This window comes from Bolinopsis microptera, chromosome 11 (genome assembly GCF_026151205.1).
Source record: "Bolinopsis microptera isolate Bmic1 chromosome 11, MBARI_Bmic_1.0, whole genome shotgun sequence".
Lineage (NCBI taxonomy): Eukaryota > Metazoa > Ctenophora > Tentaculata > Lobata > Bolinopsidae > Bolinopsis > Bolinopsis microptera.
The window spans coordinates 10,970,216-10,987,578 of record NC_087082.1 but is presented as its reverse complement, the minus strand read 5'-3'; the positions used below and the strand labels follow the sequence as shown (position 1 = coordinate 10,987,578).

The following is a 17,363-nucleotide window of genomic DNA, read 5'->3' as shown; positions in this document are numbered from 1 at the left end:
AGTGAAGCACCATGATTCAAATATAATTTAAATTGTTTTCTATAAATTACTAGAATGTCTATGATCAATATATGGGACTCACAAATAATAAAATCGAAAAATTCTACACTAAATTAGATTGCAAAATATTAGAAATCTTCAGATGAAACATAATGTTCTTTATCAATTCATTTCCAAGCATTTTCATGTAAAATATCGTGGTTCAGGAATCTAATATATCATTGGAAAATACCATCATTTTTTAAACAAAACGATAATTGTATGATCTAATTAAAGGCAGAATGCCGTGGAATTGGTTTTGTTCGATGTTCATTTCAAAACTTCATGTAAAAACAAAGTGCATGATTTAAAAATGCTGATAAACGTGACTTTTATAAACAACCATCATTTTCACTGATCATATTCAAAAGTCGAAGAAAAATAAAAAGAAAGCTAATTCCTTACACTGAACTGAGTGTCAGCTATTGCAGCTATTCCTGCGTTAGAAAATGGGTTAATTTTTCAAATTTACAGGGAATTGAATAGATAGAATTATATGTTTAAACACTTTGACAAAGAAAAAAAGGATGCTTACAAAACTAACTGAATAACCTTAACACAATTTATAAAAATCATTTGTGTCAATCATGAGAAAGCAATAATTTAATAAAAACATAAATATCATACTTTGAATTTCGAGCAAGCTGAAAAACAAGACAAAAAGGATCTGTCAATATCAGTCTCTAATATCACGAGTCTTTCGAAGACAGTACAGCAGAATCAGAGGGTTTTAAACAGTCAGGTGATTTCACATAGATGTTGCTAAAGGTGTTGAGAAAGAGGGAAGATGACTCCTCTTCCTCTGTCTCGCCACACAGACTTGTCACATCTTCCTCCCACTCTTCAAACTGCTCTTCAACTGGTTGCTTGTCATTTTCGTCATCACTATCACTATCTGTATAAACAAAGGCGGTCTCAAGTTTGGTTTTTTTGTTCGGAGGAAAATAGTTGGACTCACTCTCACTGGAATACAGCCGCTTCTTTACCTCGGAAGATACAGACTCAGGACTTTTTGTTCCGCTGTCTGATGAAGTACTTGAGGTGTCTGCTGTTTCGCTTGGAGTTATTACAGTATCTGGAGGAGTCGATTCTAGATCTTCAGATGGCATAGTATCCTCTGTAGTTGAATGTGGAACCTCACAGTCTGAATCAACGGATGGTTTCACTTCTGATGCGACCTCTTTGATGTCTGAAGAAGACGATACTTCATTGTAAGAAATTGCAGGGCTTTCGGAATTTTCAACCTCTAAACATTCCTCTAAGATTTTGGGCTGTTCAACTGTTTCAGTCCTGGTCTGATCGTGCAGCCTTCTAGAAGAGCTTCGTCTCGGAGTTTGACGTTCTGGGGTTTTCTTTTTCTGAGGTATGGCTTTTGTTACCCTCTTTCCAGATTTTGGGTTATAAATAACAGCAAACTTAACCCTCTTTTTCCTCCCTGGCGTTTTCTTCATGACAAAAGATTCTATTTCACCTTTCATTTCCTCTCCAGCGTAACGATATTCATCCGCATCTTCTCCAGAGGGAATCCAGTTTGGGTAATATTTAGTGAAAGTATCAATGGGACGAGGTTCCACTTTGATTACTTCAGACAGAGGATCAATCTTGTCAACATTTTTAACGACTTTCATTGGAGAAAGTAACATTCCTCCTCTTCGAGGAGAAGTCATAGAGCTTTCTGTGCTCTTCTTCCTACGCTGTGATGATATACCAAATGTTGGACTGACCATTGGAGACCAGATCAGCGCATCTTCATTGATAACATGACGTTTTGAATTTGATGCACGATCAATCTGTTTTTTAAGCAATTGCCCATCAACTTCGATGCAGAAGTCGTTGCTTTTGTCATCATAGTCCAAAATTTCGAGATCATGAAGAGCTAATACGAGATCCTCAAACAAGATACCAGTTGATTTCGAAATATCTGTGATTATAACATTGTCGTTGATATGTGGCTTGATGTACGTCAAAACTTTGCATCGCCAGTATGAGCGATAGCTTATCAAGCCCAAATCTGATAAAGGTTTTTCAGGTGTTCCAGGTTTCCCTTCTAGTTTTGACAGAACATAACTGAAGTCAATCAGAAGTTTTCCATACCCCTGACGCTGAGTATGTGGTAATGTCATGATGCATGACAAATTGTAATTTCTAACACAATTCTTCTCTTTCGAAAAGTATCCCACTAAATGTGATCCATAATCATCATTCAGTGTCAAAACATAGAATAAGAATGGTTCCACATCGTAATATAAAGTTTTGTGATCCAGAAACATCTTTGCCAGTAAGCATAAGTTACGGCAGTAAAGTTTGTTTTTAGCCCCGTCAACTTCAAACAGAGAAATGTTTTCATGACGGTAGATTTCATTAGCAGGAGGCTGCCGCAGAAAGCATTTTGATTGGTGCCGAAGAGTGGCCTCCTTGCTCTTCATGTATTTTAGGCAATATTCACAGAAATAAAGTTTTGACAGCTTGGAGTATTCAAAAGGAAGAGGTGAACTATACCATGTCTCAATTTCATATTCTCCAAAATCAATGAATTGTGGTGATCGCTGACCAGCAGTTTCGACAGGAGATATTTTCAAAGCTTTATTGCATTTCTGGATAATCTCACCGAATGTTTTCTTGTCCAACTCACTCACTTCTGTCTCCCTCTTCTTCTGCTGGTTTTTTGGAACATCTTCCTCGATTATTGTGGCCTCTGGTTCATTTTTGTCATTTAGAACTTTGTTGCGTTTGTGTTTCACTTTCTTTTTCTTTTCCTCTGCCTTCATGATACCTTGAATGAGCTTAACATCTGACATCGGGTCAGATGCTGCATATTCCTCTTCTTTTCGTGGAGTAAATTTTGGACATTTCTTTTTCTTTCCAGTTGGAGTTTCTTCTAGGACTACTTTGTCAGATTTGGACTTCACTTTTTCTTTAGCAGTCAAAGGAACAAACTTTTCTTTAGCAGCCAAAGGAACAGCCTTTTCTTTAGCAGCCAAAGGAACAACCTTTTCTTTAGCAGCCAAAGGAACAACCTTTTCTTTAGCTGCTAAAGGGGCCATGGTCTTCTTGCGTTTTCTAATAGACTTCCCATGAGAATCTGTGGCCTTATTGCACAAACAGCACATCCAAAATCCAGTTGGCATCTCACTCATAGGTGGCTGCAAGCAATCCATATGAAAACCTTTGTCACAAGAGTCACAAAATAATAAGTTATCTGCATCTCCTGAATGTTGACAAAAAGAACAAACTTTGCATTCGATACACTGCCAAGGATCAGACATACATTGACGTGTGAGTTCCTCTGAAAATTTTAAGCATGAAGGATGGCCACTGTTCCCACAATCAACACAGCTTAGTAATTGCTCTGGGTGTTTTTCCTTATTAGATTCAGTTGTTCCCAGGCAAAATCCACAAACAGGTGAGGGCTCTACACCCTCAGCAAAATATGATTGATTGTCCTTCTGTCTCAGCTCCTCTAGTCGCTGAACATCAATGTTTATATATGCGCCACTTTTTATGAACAAGCTTTCTTGAACACCATGAGCAACAGCTAGTCTTAACTGAGCTGTTAAGTTTGCCAGAGATAAGTCCAGAGCATGATTTGACCTTATATGTTCTTCTATGGCTGAAATCTTGGAACCAGATGGGCTGCCGATGGTTTCAATGGCAGCAGCAACCAACATCCTCAGATCTGCACTAGGTTTTCTCACAAATGTTCTAGATGGGATCTGATTAGGATATTTTGAATCCCTGTAAGACTCTTTACCTCCTATGCCTATAAACTTTTTAATTACTCCATGATTGACAGCAAGATTAAGTTCCTTTGTAACATCAGACTCTGACAACCCATAGTATAGTCCCATGTAGTAAACAATTCGCTCAATACTTGCTCGCTGTTTGTGATTCCTCATTTTATTGATTATAGACAAAACACGAAGCAAATACGTTGGATCAGGAGCTTTCTTTGGTGATGTCATAACTGCACTCTTTATAATGAAACCTGAAGAATAAGTTATTTGAATTTGAATAGAACAAAGGTCTCAATACAAGTAGTGCTGTATAAAACCAAACGGCTCATATCAGATTCAATTAATTTTAGAAGTAAATTGATCAAAACGTTATAGATTGTACTAAGACCCACAATACAGTTCATTTGGAACAGTGAAAACCAGTACAGTAAATATTATATATAATATAAGTAAAATACAATTTTAAGTAAAATACAATTTTTATTTTCCACAGAAGAATCAATACATATTGAATTATAAATATCCCATAATTTCATTAATAATCATTAAAACTTGCTTTGTAAAATCAAAAACGAATTTAAGCCGTACGCTGAACGGCAGCTGCCTAGCTTGTAGCCGCTAACATCAAAGCCGCCGCGCGCGCCAACTGCTGGGGTGCATTCTCATTGACAATTAAACCTGGTCAAAGATATTTATATACAATTCCTAAATTAAATCAATAACCATGTAGATATATGAGTATTCAACACTACTCGACAACAAATATCTGTCGGCCCATTGACGATTCAGTCGCCGAAACAAAAATCAAATGTTTGCTTTTTCGTTTTGGGAACTGTTTGAACTCAATATTATATCCGACTAATCATACAGGGTGGGCCAAAAGTCAGTACCCATACGTTGGCCTTAATAGCTCCGCCGTGTTTTATATTTGAGAGCTGTTGCTTTGCAGATGGCATACTGTACTTACTGGTTCGAGGATTCCGTCGTCAAAATTTGAAAATTCGAATATTTTAGACCACGCCCATTCAATATTAAAACACCTATATTGTTTTCTCTGAACATGCTGAACGCCTAATTTTTTCAGAGACGGTAGATTGTCAAATGTTGCATATGATCTGAAAACATGAGGCAAAACGGATTAGAAATGACGAAGTTATCAAGCATGTTCTGTATCTCGTTAACAAAATTGACTGGGTGATTATGTGACACCGTGACACGACACCTTAATTGGGCACCCTTAACAATTCCCATAATGTTTAACGGGGTAGTTAACGGGGTCACCTTATCACGTGATTAGGTAAACCAATCACCTGATCACACGTAATGAATAAACTCGTTATGCTTCATATCTCGGTCATCTGAGAAGCTACAGTTCTAATTCTTTCAGGACAAACGTAATTCGAATGGCCAAACACAATTCAATAACATTTAGCTTGATCCGACTATCCAAACTATCAAATAAATGTGAAAATGAACCTCTATTTGAAAAAAATGAACGCGAATATTTTTCGAGTTGACAAATTCCTCGAACCAGTGGTGGTACTAAGTCATACCAGAAAGAAGTATTTAAATTGGGCACTCAGTGACTGAGCTATAAAGGCCAACGTATGGGTACTGACTTTTGGCCCACCCTGTACATATATATCCTGGGAGTTTCACTCTACTAACAGGAACTTTTGTATTACTAACTGCAAGCAAATTTTGATCTTGAACTAACCCTTTATATCCCAAAACAACTAATGTGAAAGTTATAAGGCTCTTGCCAGGACCTAAGAATGATGAACACTATTTTATTTGAAAGACGACAGTGAAAGCTGAGAAGTTTCTTATTGCTTTAAAAAAGATTGATCATATATGGAGTTGTAGCCTCACATAGTTAATATCATGGAAAGTCTAGGGGTACTTGTCAGAGCCCAATTACGATTGGACTGGGACCGTAAAAAAGTGATAGTAGAACCTAGAGCCTGACAGGTAGAACCTAGAAAGTGTTCAAACACAAATAGAACCTAGAAAGTGTTCAAACACAAGGAGAACCTAGAAAGTGTTCAAACACAAGTAGAACCTAGGAAGGGAAAAGTTTTTAAAATAACTTGTGGTTCAGAGAACTGAATGATTTGTTGATTTACTTCAGTCGATTCTGCTTATACAGGGGGGGGGGGGGGGGCAAAGGTCAGTGTGCAAACGTTGGGTCTTATACCTCCACCGTGTTTTATATTTGAGAGTTGTTGCTTTGCAGATGGCATACTGTACCTTGTTCAAGGATTCCGTCGCCAAAATTTAAAAATTCGAATATTTTAAACCACATACATTCAATATTAGAACACCTACATTGTTCTCTCTGAACATGCTGGACGCCTAATTTTTTTAGAGACGGTAGATTATTAAATGTTGCATCTGATCTGGAAAAAAAATTAAGCAAAATGGATTAGAAATGGCGAAGTTATCAAGCATTTTGTGTATCTCATTAACAAAATTGAATGGGTGATTATGTGAAACTTTGACACGACACCTTAGGCTTAATTGAACACCCTTAACAATTCCCATAATCACGTGATTAGGTAAACCCAATCACCTGATCACACCTAATGAATAAACTCGTTTAAATGCTTAGAATCTCAGTCGTTCGAGAAGCTACAACACTTATTCTTTTCAGGACAAACGTAATTCGAATGGCCAAATACACTTCAATAAAATTTAGCTAGATCTGACTATCCAAACTATCAAATAAATGAGAAAAATTGAAAAAAATGAACACGAATATTTTTCGATTTGACAAATTCCTCGAACCAGTGGTGGTAGTAAGTCATACCAAAAAGAATTATTTCAATTGGGCACGAAGTGACTGAGCTTTTAAGGCCAATGTTTGTACACTTACTTTTGGTCACACAGGCTAAGTGACGATTAAACCACCTCACGAGATCAGTTCACATCATGCAATATATAAACAATCGATTTTATCAACAACAACTCATAAATTGTAATAACCTCCATATCAAGTCTCCACATTGTACATCTCAGAATAAACTAAAATAATGAATTTAGCTCTACTATGTGACCCTATAATATTAGACACTTTATAACTCTTTAAACAAAAAGATAACAACCAAAGAGCAAAGAGATATGATTATTCTGGCTCCGATCAGTCGTATGTACGATCTTCATTGAAGTAGTCAGTAAAACAAGGACATGATACTATGTGGGGACTACGGACCCCATCATAACCCATTTCAAATTTGCCGCCTGGTTACATAGCACTGAAATACAATATAATTCAATATACATGTAAGTTATCTCAGAGCATTATAGGTATCATGACTCTTCTAAGGCAGTGATGTGTAAAAGAGCAATCGTTGGGATCGTTGGAATGTTTTCCTGCTCAACAGAAATTTTGAGAATTACAATCTGATTACCTTTTTTTGTTCACCAACTAAAATATTTGTCATCAGTCATGTATTGACGTAATATGTACTAAAAAGTAAAATTATTTTTTATAGACATTTTATTGTTTTATTAATTAAGGAAGTAAATCATGTTATGTATTATATTAGTTGAGTGTTCGCTCTACTATTATATACTCTACTATACTTCCCAAATCATCAGTAACTTAGCTCCGACGAGCTCTCCAATAAAACTTTAGGCCCTACCAAATTTATTACCGCCGCAAGAGCAATCCATATAATTTTTTTTTCTGAACGGAAAAAGTACATGGTAAAAGGTGAGCGCTACTTCAAAAAATTCGACGAGTATCATCGGCCGATATCATTATTAATTATAACTCGATTGTCTTGTCTGTTAGAGCAAATTGAGTCATATCAAATGTACTCAAGGCATAGTGTATGTACGAGATGGGGCGCAATTAGATTTTAATTGGCCATTGTTAATGATGTGGCATAACGCGCTACTTCGTAGCACTTGCCATCGGAGCGCGCTACTTCGAAATTTAGAGGAGTAACATCCCTCAAGATTTTAACCGTTCTGTGTAATTTATAAATGCTGATATCGAAATTTAAATGATTAGTATTTAATGTTAAGGTGCACCAATTTTTACTTCAAATCTTTATATTATCTTCACGATTACTTTAAAACCAAAACTAACTCGAATCCTAAAGCATTAACAGTTCAAATATTGTCAATTGTTTAACAAGCCTGTCGCGTGCACCTGTCTGACAAAAATCGTAATTTGCTCATAACTCGTTAAAAAATTATTCTTATGGTCACGCTATGTAATAGGTTTTATTCGAAATCAGCATAACAAATACATTAGTATAGCTTACTTTAACAATCCCACAGCTTACTCATGAAACAAAAACGAATAAATAAGCATGCTGTATCACGTCGTGACCCCCACGGTTACTGGGTCGCGCTCAGTCTGTCATTCCGCCTAATCTCTATTCATATGTTTATGAACATGATAGCCTGAGGTCCCCAGGTAAGCCACTGCGGGCGCACTTGTTTCACAAGTATTAAGTATAAAGTAAAAGGCACTACTGCAAGCGCACGAGCGTGCTAAATCACTCTACAGTCGATCTTAGAGATTGTTCTAAAAGGGTCCCCGACAGTTGAAACCAACTTCAATCGATGTATTTTTGGACGCTGATTCCGAATCACCCCCCATGACATAGGGTTAAAATGCTCCCCTGACGAGATATTGGCGAAAAACTGTCTTGATCACGTGATATGACCGTATAAGGAAGTTAGTCTAATTTCTCGATAGGGTTAGGGTTTCAGCATATGCGTTTGTTAAGGATTGGGTTAGGGTTAGGGTTGGGATCAGATTACAGGGTTAAATTTTCGAATATGGAATAGTCGTTCAGGACCAGCTAGAGAAGGGGTTGAAAAAGTCACGTGACAGTCGAGTGTAGAGTGATTAATCATCATCCGCAAGCGCAAGGGCTTTGGTTAGAGCAAGGTGAAAGCAACAGGCGTACCTGTCTCTACTATGCGCGGCGCTCTTTTCGAGATCCTACATGAATAATTGAGAGGAGCAAGCAATAGGCTTAATACTATCAAGCTAGGTAAACTTTCAGTAGCGCCCTTTTTGTGTGTTGTAAAACAAGCACGGCGCGCGCCCGTACGTAGACACATGAGCAACGATTAGGTGAAATTATTAACCTATCCAAATTATATCCATGTGCTTTCGTGCTGACGCACTTGTTTCACAAAATACAAAAAGCCGCGCCGGTGCTACTGTGTACTGCAAGCTCGAGAGTTTTAGTTTATGGTTTAAAGCTAGAGTAATATTGTTTTTATTTATTTATTTAGTTTCCATCTTTCGAAGAAGGCCTGCAGCCTACACCTAACCATGGATCTTTACGTACTAGTACATGAGTTGGGTACTACCGTAGTTATGTTGCATGTCAGTGGCTGAGTGGCTACTTGACGTGACGCGACGCGCTTGTTCATTAATTCCTTTACATGCATGTTGCCTTTGGGGGTGCGTTGTTTAATGTCGTGACCCTCATCGTCGTTTCATATAATAATAAAGCGAAAGCCCTCAGTATTGGGGCGAAAGCCACGTTACAGCTGTGCAGTCGTTACAGCTGCGCAGTCGTGCGCAGTAGGCCTACAACGTGAGGCCAGCGACGCGCTACTGCAAGCGCGTGAGCTTTCGTATCAGCGTTTGTAAAAGCAACTTGAAGCCTGGAAGCAAACATATTTTGGTATTTCAATTTTTGAGTTTACCAGGAAGTGTTAACTTTTTAAATAGCCCAGTGCTAATATAAGAGCATATAAACATTGACATGATACTTCACGTTTTTATATATTTTCATTATTTTTTGGGAGTGTTTAAATTTAAACTTATTTGTATGGTTAACTTTGTTTTCTATGGAAAGTTTTAATAGTTAAGTCACTAATATTTGTTTTAAAACTCTTAACTTTATTTTAGCCAATGCTCTAACACCGACAATTTCCATAACCTTGATTATTAAACAGTCGGACTAACTACTAAACACCATGCTTGATTCACGATATCAATCCTTCGCATCTCGCCGATCTGCATACGAGGTGGTTGCGAGAAGCATTATTGGATGCGCGCGCGCGACCCAGTAGTGCATCGCGCTACAAACACCATGCAAACGTTTTATTGGCTTGTCACTTGCTCACTTTTAACTTGTAACTCTTAACAAAAATATTTGTTTGTACTATGTCATTGGGTGATTCAGAATCAACGTCTAAAAAACATCGATTATATTTTATACCATCAAGGCCTTTTTGCCATAAATAAATGCATATTATATGCATCTACACGGATAGTATAGGTCATAATCTAATCGCGCCCTATATTTGTTTGAATTTAGAGCCGCGCACTATTTTATGCTCTCGTAGTAGAAATAGAGATTGATGAAGGAGCACAGCTGTATTTTGATTGGTCGGCGCAAATGAGCGCTAAGTGTGTCGCATTGCGGATAACCCTGTAATGAGTTAGATCTTGTTGCTGCAAAGCAATCTTTGACCGCTAAAGTAAGCTAGCAAATCTTGCGCTAGTTTCTGCACACCTTGAAATATGTTGTTTGTGATAGTCGGTCGTACTATTTTATCTTTTAAAGAATAGTTGCTTAGTCGAACAGTTGTATCTTAAACTAAGTCTCTACTACATTAGTAGTCTAGCATTTTTTTCCTGAATAATTATTGTCAATTTCCTTCCTACAAATTAATATGTTCACCTATTTCACAATTTATTAGCACAATCTGTTTTAACACATCACATTATTTATAGCTCTCTACCATCATGACTGTGAGTAAAGGTGTTTTCCACGCCCATGTCGATTTGACCTTTCGTTTTTGGGATATCAGCGCTTCAGTAGTTGAATGTTAGCTGTTTTAAAACTCAAAACATATACAACTTAATCAATCTCTAGTTTTTTATAGAGTATTATTCTCAGGAAGCCAGCGCACTTGGATTGACCGAAGAACAGGTAGCAGAATTCAAAGAGGCCTTCAGTTTGTTCGACAAGGACGGTGATGGTAAGTTCTTTATTTTTAGAACGTTGCCCAATTTCTATCGTTTTAGACTGTTAAACGAGAATTAATACAATGTAACTCCTATGTAGGGGCCAAATGCCTCTAATTTAATAACGAACTGTTTATGTTCATCTTCCATCCGCTAACATCACATAACATTACATATTACCTTCCATTTGTGCAAGCGAAGCGTCAGCATATGTGAATGTTGACACTTGTGCATGTACAATGACTGATGAGGCTAGGTTACTGTTGGCTCAGATCAGGTTACCTAAGTAAACAATTACAGGTACTATTACCACCAAAGAGTTGGGCACAGTTATGAGATCACTGGGACAGAACCCCACCGAGGCAGAGCTGACGGACATGGTCAACGAGGTTGATGCCGATGGTAAGCTTTGATAATTTTCTTATCTTTCTTAAATTTTCGACAACTTGTGAATTCCATAGTCTTCACTTCGAATTGTTAGGCTTCTCTACGTCGCGTCCTTGTCATGTTGTCTTGTTGTCCATGGTGTGGGTGTTCATGAAGACACTTATAGCTTGTCTATTTCCATGCGAAATTTGACCATCGCTATCGCATCTAAGGATGGAAACAGTACAAGCGCATTCTCAGCTTTATTTGGACATGGATTAAACATAATATTTTACCATGATGTGCGTGGTCGGTTTGTAGAGGAAAGTTACACTCAAATAATGCTCAATTTATGATCAATTTGTAACCAATTTATACTCGTCCTACATTTGCTTCTTAGTTGTATAATACATTTTGTTCGGTAACTGATGACTTGTGATGGTGGTCGTTGAGCAATTTTTGATGTTTATACATGGTATGAGTAGAAATTTCTATCCTTTTGAGCTTTCTGATTTAATTTTTTATTGGCCACCGCAAATTCTCGTTTTTGTTGAACATCGTGTAATCTTTTATGATAAGTGTCTGAGGGTGAATATTGATGTCTTGGAAAAAAAAGGCTAAATAGTGTAAACTGTAAAATAATCGCTGCATTCCCCATAGCATAGTATCAAAGCTCCAACCGTGACAAAGCTGACATTACTGTATTACTCTATTTACGGTATTACTCTATTTACTGTAACTTTGTACGACAACAGCTGCGTGGGGGCATTATTGAATTTATATGGCAAGCAAAATTTATTGGTTTCAGTGGCGTGAGTTTGTGTTCTATGGGAGCAAATCACTGTGTGTACACAATTCACAAGTACAGCTGGACTGAGCTTACTGTTCTAATAAGTAGTGGTGGCATCATCTGCTGGAGCTCCCTCAAATTTATAAACTTACCTCTTCCTACGCTTATATGGACAAAAAATGGCCGAGTTATTAGCCAAAAACCATATGCAATGCCCACATTTTGGCATACGCACCAAATTTGATAGCTTTTGTCACATAAATTTATCAAATTTCAGTATTTTTGAATGAGACTAATTTGATATGAAAGCTACATATTCTCTGTGATTTGAATAGCTCAACATCTGTTGAAAAGTGGATAGTAAGGCCAAATTACAACCAAAAATGAACAATATTGCCCATATCTCGGTTCGCTTAAATTTTAGACCTTCTGACTGATATAGCCAAAAAGTCTACGATTTAAGGCTATATAATAATAATTTCCTAATAATCGTAGATAGAGTACCATTCACCTACAAAAATATTTTTACGTGGTGGATCATGAATATCGATTAAAATTAAAAATACGTTTTCTAAATGATCAAAGTAAAACCAGATAGTGCTAGCTCAATCTTACCCCATCACATGTGCATGGTATTGAGCATGGTGTTTACTGTTTATTTGTAATTTTAAATAGTACTTTTCAATCTTACTTCTGAAAATTGTCTAATAGAGACCGGAGACTCCGAAATACACTGCCCAATTTTCCTCAACTTCTGCCATTTTAGTATTTATAATGCTGTTGTAAAGTAGAGCATAAGTTAGAACGATGGTCTGTCCGAAACTTCAAAGATTGCTCCTGGCTCAAGTTTCTATTCCAAATATTGTTAGCATTTAGTTCTTATTTCTAATGCGATGGGTTGGTCCGGGAACTAATTTATAGGATTAAATCATGAGCTGATACTGAGTCTTTTACTCTGAAATGCTGACTCGAACGTACTGTGGCAGAGAAAGTTGGACAAAATTTGAATTGTCAGAATTTTGTAACAAAGTCCTGTTCTTACCTTAGACAAATCTTTAAAATAGTGTCTATTTGCCTGTCAATTTTCAAAACGATCCCATGAAAACTAGATAGTAAGGAACTCTAAAATTCGACCATATGTAACTTTGGTTAAGTTCGATATTTTATGATAGTAAAAATCAACAGGTCGATTTAAGATAACATCATGAAATAGAAATCAATTTCCATGATCCGCCGTATCAGTTGTTAGGGTCCTCCATCTGTCTTTAACAAACGAGCCACAGGGCCTGCACCTTCTTTTAAATTGTGAATGCCAGGTACTGCTCCTACTGCATATAACCAACACTTGTAATTGCTTCGTCGCATCAGATTCTTGGTCTTGGATGTTATTGTCTAAATTAACATAATATAATCCAATGCCGTGTTGATGACAGAGAGGAAGCTGATTCTGAGAAAACTGTGCTTAACGGAATTTAGCACGGCTCAAATTCAGGCTGGTATGAACATTTTTACTCTTGTCAAAAGCCTCTGGTAACTGGAACTACCACCTAGACAGGTCATTAAAAAACCATCATAGATCATGCCCCGTTAAATACTTTAAAACCTGTCCTCATATCAAAAGATTTGCTTTGGTATCTCGACGGCGCCGCACCTAATTACTCATAAGATGTCCACGATTGCCACCCAGTCAATAGATTTACGTCAATACCTCCGTAACGCCATCCCAGTTACCCTTGCGTGGGGCTTACTGATCATCATTTTTGAAAACTGGGTTCCTATATAACCAATTTTGCTGTGGCCGAAGTAGCCTGATCGGCTCTGTTTGACAAAGCAGTGGGAGACAACAGTTGTCTCATTGCTACTGTACATTCTTCAGAACAAAGCGATGCCTATTGTTGGTGTGTAGAAAACAGTACTCTCATTCACATGGCCACCGCACAAAGCTTTGTAAATCCTTTCCGGATGATCCCCAAATTTGACCTAATTCCCGTCTAATTGTAAGAAGAATTGGCTGGTACATTGCAGTGCACGCAGAGGTATTGTCATTGGAGAGCTAGAGCGAGCCTGGTAACCAGCGCTCACCCACCAGGAAATCAATGTATAGTCTGGTTCTATGTACTCGTTGGTTGTTGATACCAATGAAATTAAGCAAGGGAGTTGCGACCATGACCACCAGAGCTTGGTTTTACTGCTGAGTCCTGCGTTTGAAAGTAATCGATGACCATGACATGGCTAAATTTTGTACCTGAACTAAGGTTACTGTTGCACTGACCACAGTTCACAATAGGGCAGACTAAAGCGCACTTACTAATATGTAGGGGCCTGGCCGCGAACTGGCAGATAATGACAATTCTTCTCAGTTCTCAAAGAAAGTAGAGAGATCGTAATAATAACGTCAATTTTCTTAAAAGGCAGGAAATCTTTGTTCCGCCACGAATCCCAAGAATCAATTTGCTCTCTAGAGTATTTTCCCCTATTTCAGGAAGATTTTGCAGCTTCGTTCGCACTCATTGTGCACTATAGTGCACTAGGGAGTCTATATTAACTCTTAAATATGATGCTCTCAACTGAAGTATTAAATCTTTCTACCGTTAGATTATCTAGAAATATGCAACACGTCAAACTCGTGGATCCATTTGAGATAGTGACGGCAATTTGATGCATTAGCATCTTACAGAAAATGGAGTTAAGTGCATTTAATGGCACGTTCCAAATTTAAAGATGAATTTATGTTATAAGCGTGGGTGAAAAACTTCAATGTTGCTCGAAATAGAATTTGCGAATTCAATATTTTGATCTTGATTTCGGAGGAGTGATTTAAAATACATTTTTCAATATAGAAGTGCATTAAAGTCACCTTTTTGGCCCTATCAAAGTATCGACCCTGTTAAACATAGCGAGAACAATAACCACCTTAGTTCGTCAGCTGTAAATTTATCGCCGAACCCATCTTTAGAATAATTTAAAACTTAGTATGCATCACAAGGAGTTACGTATAATAATTAACATCTAAAATTTCCCCCAGAACCATCTCGGATTGTAAAACAATTTTATCGGGCACACATATATCTCAACAAATTATCAGAAAGACAGGAAGCACAGCGAACATTCTGGTCCATTCCGGTACATTCCGGTACATTCCGGTACCAATAACGAACACCTGTTAAACAAATTCATGACAAGTCACGTCAACGGTGATACATAAATACATATACAGCCGAACTTGTACAAGAAAAAAAAAATCAGCAGTGCTGCCAATTTCTGAGAGAAGATAGTGATGGAAAATTTGCAGATCTTGATGACTATTGATAGGGCCGGAATCCGGATGTAGTGCAAGGAAACTGAAAACATCCAAGATAGATTTAGATTTTCTAAACTCCAATTATCATCATTATTAATATGACAGGTTTATTGTTCAATTAAAGTCCAGTAAATCTGAACAGATTCTTTAAGGAATAAAATGTGCTGGTTAAATTTGGTCCAGATCAGCCATTTCAGATCTGTTGACTACAGCTGGGGGGAATGCAACGTCAATTAATGTCAGTATTCCATAAAAACCCCAAACTGACATTGACATTAATTGACATTAATTGACATTAATTGACATTAATTGACATTAATTGACATTAATTGACATTAATTGACATTAATTGACATTAATTGACATTAGTATGTCTTGAAATTTGAGATTATCATTATTCGATAAATATTCAAGATATTCACGTCTATGTAAATTAGACCGGTTCAAAAAAACAAAATGTCCTTGAATAATTATGAGTATGTTCTTATCTGTTGATCCTTAGGTTCAAAGACCACCAAAAAAAATTTCAGCTTCCAACTCTTCCATCTTCGGTCCCCACCGGCCACGCCCATATTTTATTGGTTTCTTATACAGGTAAAATATCTAAAATCGGCTTTTTTAGTATGAAGGAGTAATGTTAGCTGTTTAAGATTCGTTATTCAAATATAAATGTCATGAAGGCATTTCGTTTAATGTGGGTTTTAAGTTCTGATGATGTTGAGAACCACGCCCTTGGATGGCCACGCCCATTTAAGAAAATTAACTTTCGGGAAACCGTATTATTTTAGTTTTATTGTTTAATGATCTGAATTTTTTTCACATTTCACATTTCCATATGTGATAGTAGTGAATAAATTGATGATATAAACGTTCTAAAGTGCTAAAAATATGGTAGAACTACATAATCTCCGATCGAAAAATATCGTGTCAATTAATGTCAGTATTCCAAAATTTTGCAAAACTGACATTGACATTAATTGACATTAATTGACATTAATTGACATTAATTGACATTAATTGACATTAATTGACGTTGCATCACCCCCCTACAGCTCAGCTCCTGCCACACCAAGTATTTAATTGACATTATTTAATTTGTTCCTGAGCGGTATTGTCTATTGACCTATTTAATAAAACTGCTTTTGGCAATTCTGGGAATCTCTATGGCGGCACGATGAATAACGTGCTGATGTGATATTGAACTTCTCAACAATTGAGGATCTTCTCCTAAAAACCCATGCTTAATAGATATACGGGCAGAAAATATTTCCAGTATCCGGCAATAATAGTCCCGCTAACACTGCTATTTGTAAAATAGTTGATGTATAGTTTCTGCAAAATAACTGCCAACAAATGTCTCTAATTTTCGAACACGCATCAGAGATCTGTGAATCTGTTATCGACGGAATATAGAAAAAGGCAGCCAATAAAGTGACTAGACTGTTACCACTTTTTTGCTCACGACTGTTAGATGGCTCTAATATGTTTTACTGTGTCAGTCTGTTAATTAAATGTAAAAGGTCGTGTCAAGAGCCTAGCCTAGAGCTTGTGCATGTCTAGTGCTTGTCTAGTGCTTGTCTTGTGCTTGTCTTGTGCTTGTCTGAGGTCTGACAGCTAGGATATTATTATACATTCCTCCACCATATATCTGTAAATAAAGTGACATACAGAACGTTTGTATCTGTAAATATATATCTGTGTACACCTCTGTAAATTTTGTGCCTCAAACAAATATAATAATAACAATGGTATTTGGGTGTAGGGGGAGTGTAAAATTCAACATTCCACCCGTTTCCCTGGAATCCCAGACACCTACAATACCAATTAAACGCTTGATACAGTGGCCGTAATATGGGGAGGACAAATAAAGGATGGTATATTGTAAGGAAGTGTGTAATGTGTATGGATCAGGGCGTCACGCTGCCCCATTACGTCATTCGTCCCACAGTGGCCTGGATAATACAATACAGTAAATGGACATGATCAGGTGAAAAGGAGTAGACATTCCACACATATTCCGGTCACGAAAACGTGAATTTAAATATCCCGTCACATTTCTATATCGCTAATAAAGGGAGTCTACTTGGACTTCAGATCTTCTTGGACAGTACATCTCTATTTCTGTTATTCTCCTAAGCTAAGACAGTATCAGACGAAAAAGGTAATCCATCTACAGCTGTC

At 37.2% G+C, this 17,363-nt stretch overlaps 3 protein-coding genes across 4 annotated transcripts in view; 2 read left to right on the top strand and 1 right to left on the bottom strand.

Annotated features, from left to right (window-relative positions):
- The window catches only part of LOC134822799 (protein ABHD13-like), a 948,842-nt gene that overhangs the window by 747,999 nt on the left and 183,480 nt on the right, over positions 1 to 17,363 (top strand). The gene's annotated exons all lie outside the window — the stretch shown is intronic.
- LOC134822836 (calmodulin-A) overlaps positions 1 to 17,363 on the top strand; it is an 82,074-nt gene that overhangs the window by 58,036 nt on the left and 6,675 nt on the right. For both annotated transcript variants that reach the window (XM_063834105.1, XM_063834104.1), the window contains exons 2-4: positions 10,490 to 10,509; positions 10,658 to 10,739; positions 11,026 to 11,127. In XM_063834105.1, coding sequence (XP_063690175.1) covers positions 10,504 to 10,509; positions 10,658 to 10,739; positions 11,026 to 11,127 — 190 coding nt within the window. In that variant the 5' untranslated portion in view covers positions 10,490 to 10,503. The remainder of the gene's footprint in view (positions 1 to 10,489; positions 10,510 to 10,657; positions 10,740 to 11,025; positions 11,128 to 17,363) is intronic.
- Positions 16 to 4,026, bottom strand: LOC134822823 (histone acetyltransferase KAT6B-like). Its single transcript, XM_063834087.1, has one exon. It carries the CDS (start codon positions 3,999 to 4,001, stop codon positions 729 to 731), a length of 3,273 nt encoding a protein of 1,090 aa, XP_063690157.1. The 5' UTR covers positions 4,002 to 4,026; the 3' UTR covers positions 16 to 728.